At 41.8% G+C, this 7,016-nt stretch overlaps 1 protein-coding gene across 1 annotated transcript; it reads left to right on the plus strand.

The window, feature by feature from the left end:
* Positions 1 to 3,823: 3,823 nt before the first annotated feature.
* LOC147934280 (uncharacterized) lies at positions 3,824 to 6,431 on the plus strand. The gene is made up of 3 exons (XM_087472565.1): positions 3,824 to 4,998; positions 5,065 to 6,370; positions 6,417 to 6,431. Exons 1-3 carry the CDS (start codon positions 3,920 to 3,922, stop codon positions 6,429 to 6,431), a joined length of 2,400 nt encoding a protein of 799 aa, XP_087328691.1. The 5' UTR covers positions 3,824 to 3,919.
* Positions 6,432 to 7,016: the final 585 nt, after the last annotated feature.

Consider the following 7,016-nt stretch of genomic DNA (forward strand, 5'->3'; position numbering starts at 1 on the left):
ACCTTAAATAGAGAACTAAAATAGGGCAACCCCTTTTTACAAGAATAGAAACATAGGATGTCGACATTAAGAGAGAGGAAGGAGCGTTTCCCAAGCGATAGTGACATCTCCTAAGTCAACTTGTGCACCCGTGACTCTTCCTTCTTCTCACCGATCTCCAACGGCTAGATTAGTGTGTTCTAGAACACTTAATGGGCTTGATGGACCTAGCTTCCTTTCCTCCCTTGCTCTTATGTCTTAGGTAGAGAACTCAGCCTTATTGTAAACTTGTACGGACGTCCGTACGGTCGAGCCTCGGACACAACCTTGATCAATACTCCCCCTCAAGCTGAGCCGAATGCAATGGCTAAGCTTGGACCCCGTGAAGCAGCACCTCATTAAAAACCTTGACTTAGAAAACCTCATGGGACAAAACTAAGCCAAGGGAAAAAGAGTGTGCTGTCCACGAAGTAGAGAAGTCGATCAAGGTCTTGTGATGTATACAAGCCCTAGTTTGTTATGAATGTAGTCACAAACCTTAGGACTTGCAGACTTGGTGAATATATCAGCCAACTGATCTTGACTCCGAGTGTGACACGGTAAGACCACTCCTTCTTCAATCTTTTCCCGAACTTTGTGACAATCGCTTTCAATGTGCTTGGTTTCTCATGAAAGACAGAGTTAGTGGCCATGTGTATTGCAGCCTCATTGTCACAATGCATAGTGATCGGTTGCTTTGATTCAATACCAAGATCCTTGAGTAGCCCCTTTAACCAAGTCAACTCGTTTGTTAGCTTCCTCATCGCTCGATACTCGGCCTCAGCACTTGAACAAGATACCACCTTTTGCTTCTTTGACTTCCATGTAACTAGATTTCCACCAATGAAAGTACAATATCCAGTGGTTGACCTCCTATCCAAGGTATCTCCATTGTAGTCCGCATCACAGTAGCCCACTATCTCAGTGTTATCATTCTTGCCCATCCAAATGGCTTGACCCTGACTGCCCTTGAGATAGCTGAGAATCCTCTCTACCATGCTCCATTGAGACTTGGTTGGAGCCTTCATGTGTTGACTGACCTGATTCACAGCATAACATATGTCAGGTCGCGTGATGGTAAGATATATCAACTTACCTACAAGTCGGCGATAGCGCGTGACATCCGGGAACGGCTCGACCATGGGTTCCCTTAGGTGGCCTTCTTTTGCCCGAATGCTCTCCCCCTTTCGCTTGAGCTGGTAGTCCTCATCAAGTGGTGTAGGAGCCGGAGACACGCCAAGCTTGCCCGTTTCAGCCAATAAGTCAAGAGTATACTTGCGTTGAGAGAGGAAGAGCCCCGCCGGAGATCGACAGATTTCAGTGCTAAGGAAGTATTTGAGTTCCCCTAGGTCCTTAATATCAAAGGAAGATTTGAGGGACCGTTTGGTGTCTTTAATGCCAGCCTTATCATCGCTAGTTACAATGATGTTGTCGACATAGATAAGCACCACCACAAGGCCAAGAGAGGTTTGAAGTGTAAAAAGAGAGTGATTGGCCTCCGATCGTCGAAAACCTTCAGTCTTGAGGGTGGAGCTTAGTTTGTGATACCAAGCACGCGAGGGCTGCTTGATTCCATAGATGGCCTTTCGTATCCGCAAGACTTTCCCGGGAACGACCAAGTCTTCAAAGCCCGGAGGAGGAGTCATATAAACTTCTTCGTCTAAGTCGCCTTGAAGGAACGCGTTCTTGACATCCATCTGCCATAAATCCCATGAGAGATTGACCGCAAGGGAAAGAACGACCCGAACCGTATGGAGTTTGGCCACCGGTGCAAACGTCTCCGTGTAGTCGGCACCATACGTTTGGGTGAAGCCACGTGCGACCAGCCGAGCTTTATGTCGTTCAATGGCGCCGGTGCTTAGGAACTTGATGGTGAACACCCATTTGGAGCTCACGGCCTTTTTGCCTTGGGGAAGGTCGGCTTCATCCCACATGTGGTTCCGAATCATGGCACCAGTTTCGTCTTTGACAGCATCTAACCACTGATGTGATCATGGATGGGGCTAAGGAGGATGAGCTTGTAGCTGAGTTTGAAGCTGAGGAACATGTAGCTGAGCTTGAACCTGAGGAGCTTGTAGCTGAGGAACCATTGCTTGTACCGGAAGGACCAATGACTAGAGCAAAAGCTAAGAAGCTAAGGGATGCACTAAATGGGCTTATTCAAGAGCTTATGGTCAATGAGAGCATTGGAAAATCTATTGGGGATGATACCTATCAAGTCCAGCCCACTTTGAACCTAATTCAAGTCCAAGAAAGCCCAAAATAATCACTTTATTTTGTGGTCAAAGAAGAGTGACGAAAATTGAGATACATGCACCTAGAGTCACTTTGGAGGAAGGGATACATGCACAAGAATTGGGTATTCATTCAACCATCTATCTTAATTGTTTTTTTTAGTTTTAAGACTAGTTAATACTTGGCTTTGTTTCCAAGTTTTCTTATCCTATATAAACTCATGTAGGATCATTGAAATAACAATCCAACTTTTTATCAAAACCTTTTCTTTTTGAGAGTGATTCTCTTCTGTTCTTTGTGAACAAAACCGATTGTTTGGTGTGATTCCAACAATCAAAACCGACTACTTGGTGTGATTCCGATAGTCAAAACCCCGATCTCCTTGGTGCGAGGCTGAGAGATCCGATCTTTTTGGTGCGAGGCTGAAAGATCAAACTGGTATATCAAGAGTTTTTCCGCAACTCTTGTGCGACCATTCATTCCACCATCCTTATTCTTGAGGCTTCGTCGTCTTTAGAATCAAGGTGTCTCTATCAACCAACTCGAAGGTGCCGAATCCTTGGGAGGATCATATCAAGTGGTATCAGAGCACACCCTTGAGTTTGGTATTATATCATTCTATCATCTTCTAACCGTTCATCTTCTTCCTATCATTTTCTATCTTTCAATCTTCTATCTATCATCTTTCTATCTTTCCATTTTCTTTATTTTCATCTTCTCATCTTTTCATCTTCTTTTTCTATTTATTTTATTTAAAAAAAAAAAACAAAAAACAAAAAAAAAAAAGGAAAAAAAAGAGAAAAAAGGTTCTTTTCTATTCAAAAAAAAAACAAAACAATTCTGTTCTTTTCAAAAAAAAAAAAAAAAAAAATCTACTCCTATTAATCGGTTCTATATTATCTTTTGGTATCTCGCTGAGTTTGATTCTGTTCGACTGTTTTGGAAAAACATTGGGTTTGATTGGTTTCTGTTCTATTAGAACCTTTGAGAGTCACTAGAACACACTTTGAGAGTTGAGAGTAAACACTTGTGAGTGAAACACTTGAGAGTAAACACTTGTGAGGATTTTGTTTTTGTGAGTTTGTTCATCTTGCAGGTTTCTTCAAATATGGCTGACGGAGAAAATAACAACCATGAAGTAGAACAACCCGGGAGATTTCAAAATATCCAGATGGAAGCATTGTTGGGAGAAATGCAGAGGATGATGAGGGTTGAGATGAATGCAGTCTATGAGAGGTTGGACGAAGTTCAAGCAGAAGCACAATAAAGGCAACGACAAAACTTGCCTAATCAACATAGGAGAGTAGGAGAGGAGTTAAGAATGCGAAGAGATGTAGCAGCTGAAGATTACTACAGTCGCAGTGGAAACTCATCTCAAGGAGGCCGAAGGAGACCTAGACGTGTGCGAGAAGGTAGAGAAAGAAATGATGATAACATTGGAGGGCTGAAGTTTAAAATTCCACCATTTATTGGGAAGAATGATCCAGATGTCTACTTGGAGTGGGAGAAGAAGGTAGAACAAGTTTTCAATTTTCAACACTATTCTGAGATCAATAAGGTTCGAATGGCGGCTGTTGAGTTTAGTGAGTATGCGCTTAGCTGGTGGGATCAGTTGGTGACTTCACGAAGACGTAATGGCGAATATCCGATTGAGACTTGGGCTGAGATGAAGGCTATCATGAGGAGAAGGTTTGTTCCGGGCCATTACCACCGCGATCTGCATCAAAAGCTAAGGAGACTGACTCAGGGAAGTCGAAGTGTGGAGGATTACTATCAAGAGATGGAGATTCTTTTAATAAGAGCTGATGTGGTTGAGGACCGAGAAGCTACTATGGCTAGATTCATGAGTGGGTTGAACCGAGATGTCCAAGATAGGCTTGAGATGGAGCATTACGTGGAGGTTGAAGAGATGTTACATAAAGCAATCTTGGTGGAAAAGCAGCTCAAGAGAAGAAGTTCTACGCGGATAACTTATGGTGCTGGTTCATCTAACCCAAAAACAAGTTACCAGAAGGAAGAAAAGCCAGTTGTTATTCCAAAGGCTGAAGCGAAGCCAATTGTTGCCAATCAAGTTACCAAGGACAAAGCTGAGGCTACCAGAACCCGAGCTCGTGATGTGACGTGTTATAAGTGTCATGGCAGAGGACACTATGCGCATGAATGTTCCAACAGAAGAACCATGATTCTCTTGGAGAATGGAGAGTTTGAATCAGAAAATGAAGAGGTGGTTTCGGATTCACTAGAAGAACTTGAAGAAATTCCAGCAAAGGGTGAGATATTGGTGGCAAGGAGATCACTTAGTGTTCAAACTGTGATTGTGGAACATGAGCAAAGGGAGAATCTATTTCATACAAGGTGCCATGTCCGAGATAAGGTATGTTGTCTCATAATTGATGGCGGGAGTTGTACTAATGTGGCGAGTGAAACAATGGTCAAGAAGCTTGGGCTAACTACGGAGAAACACCTGAAGCCATATAAGCTGCAATGGCTTAATGATGATGGTGAGATGAAGGTTAGTATCCAAGTAAAGGTTCGTATTGTCATTGGGAAATATGAGGATGAGGTTTTGTGCGATGTTCTACCTATGGAGGCAAGTCATATTCTTTTGGGAAGACCATGGCAATCTGACCGGAGAACAAGCCATGATGGTTTCACCAATCGTTATTCTTTTGAGTTCAAAGGCAAGAAGATCATTTTAGTTCCGTTGACACCTCATGAAGTTTATCAAGATCAGTTGATTCTCAAGCAGAGGAAAGAAACAAACACCATGAGCGACCCCACAAACACAATTCACCAAAAAGAGAGCAAGAGTTTGAGAAAAACCAAGTCAAAGGCCTGTGAGAGAAAACCTGTGAGGCATTCAAATTTCTTTGTGAGAAAAGGAGAGGTTAAGAGAGCTTTATTTTCAAAACAATCTTTGATCATGTTTGTTTTCAAAGAAACTCTCATGAATTTTTCTGACCTTGCATCGGTGTTACCGAGTGAGATAACCTTTCTTTTGCAGGATTTTGAAGACGTATTCCCGGAGGACAATCCGAAAGGTTTACCACCTATCCGTGGTATTGAACACCAAATAGACTTTGTTCCTGGTGCATCACTTCCAAACCGGCCAGCTTATAGGACTAATCCTGTGGAGACATTGGAGTTGCAAAGACAAGATAATGAGCTCATGGAGAAGGGACATGTTAGAGAGAGCATGAGACCATGTGCAGTCCCATTCCTAATTGTGCCCAAAAAGAATGGAAGTTGGCGCATGTGTGTTGATTGTAGAGCTATCAACAACATCACGGTAAAGTATCGACATCCTGTTTCTACTCAGCCTTTGCATGATATTTCTATGGATTTTGTGCTTAGTTTGCCTAGAACTAGGACTGGTAAAGATTCAGTTTTTGTGGTTATTGATCGATTTTCAAAAATGGCGCATTTCATACCTTGTCACAAAACTGATAATACTTTGCATGTTGCTGAGTTGTTCTTCAAGGAAATTGTTCGTTTGCATGGAGTGCCTAAGTCAATTGTTTCTGATAGGGATACAAAGTTTTTGAGTTACTTCTGGAAAACACTTTGGTCTGAAATAGGGACTAAGTTACTATTCTCCACTACTTGTCATCCACAAACTGATGGTCAAACTGAAGTAGTTAATAGAACTTTGTCTACTCTCTTGCGAGCTTTGATCAAAAAGAACATTAAAACTTGGGAAGAATGTTTACCACATGTTGAGTTTGCATACAATCAATCAGTTCATTCTTCAACTAAGTTTTCTCCATTCCAAATTGTTTATGGCTTTAATCCTTTATCTCCATTGGATCTAACCCCTCTACCTTTGAGTGAAAGAGCTAGCTTGGATGGGAAAAAGAAAGCTGACCTTGTCAAACAGATCCATGAGAAAGCTAGAATAAACATTGAGGAGAAGACAAAGCAGTATGCAAAACAAGCAAACAAAGGAAGGCGCAAGATGGTTTTCAAACCAGGAGACCAAGTGTGGGTTCACTTGAGAAAAGAACGGTTTCCAGCTGAAAGGAAGTCAAAACTGATGCCTAGAATCGATGGGCCCTTTGAGATCACAAGAAAGATTAATGAAAATGCTTACCAACTTGATCTTCAAGGTAAGTACAATGTGAATTCAAGCTTTAATGTTTCTGATTTGGTTCCTTTTGTGGCAGATGATCCAGATTTGAGGTCAAATCCTTTTCAAGAGGAGGGGGATGATGTGATCATGGATGGGGCTAAGGAGGATGAGCTTGTAGCTGAGTTTGAAGCTGAGGAACATGTAGCTGAGCTTGAACCTGAGGAGCTTGTAGCTGAGGAACCATTGCTTGTACCGGAAGGACCAATGACTAGAGCAAAAGCTAAGAAGCTAAAGGATGCACTAAATGGGCTTATTCAAGAGCTTATGGTCAAAGAGAGCATTGGAAAATCTATTGGGGATGATACCTATCAAGTCCAACCCACTTTGAACCTAATTCAAGTCCAAGAAAGCCCAAAATAATCACTTTATTTTGTGGTCAAAGAAGAGTAACGAAAATTGAGATACATGCACCTAGAGTCACTTTGGAGGAAGGGATACATGCACAAGAATTGGGTCTTCATTCAACCATCTATCTTAATTGTTTTTTTTAGTTTTAAGACTAGTTAATACTTGGCTTTGTTACCAAGTAGGATCATTGAAATAACAATCCAACTTTTTATCAAAACCTTTTCTTTTTGAGAGTGATTCTCTTCTGTTCTTTGTGAACAAAACCGATTGCTTGGTGTGATTCCAA

This window comes from Camelina sativa, chromosome 11, assembly GCF_030686135.1.
Source record: "Camelina sativa cultivar CO46 ecotype springtype chromosome 11, ASM3068613v1".
NCBI lineage: Eukaryota > Viridiplantae > Streptophyta > Magnoliopsida > Brassicales > Brassicaceae > Camelina > Camelina sativa.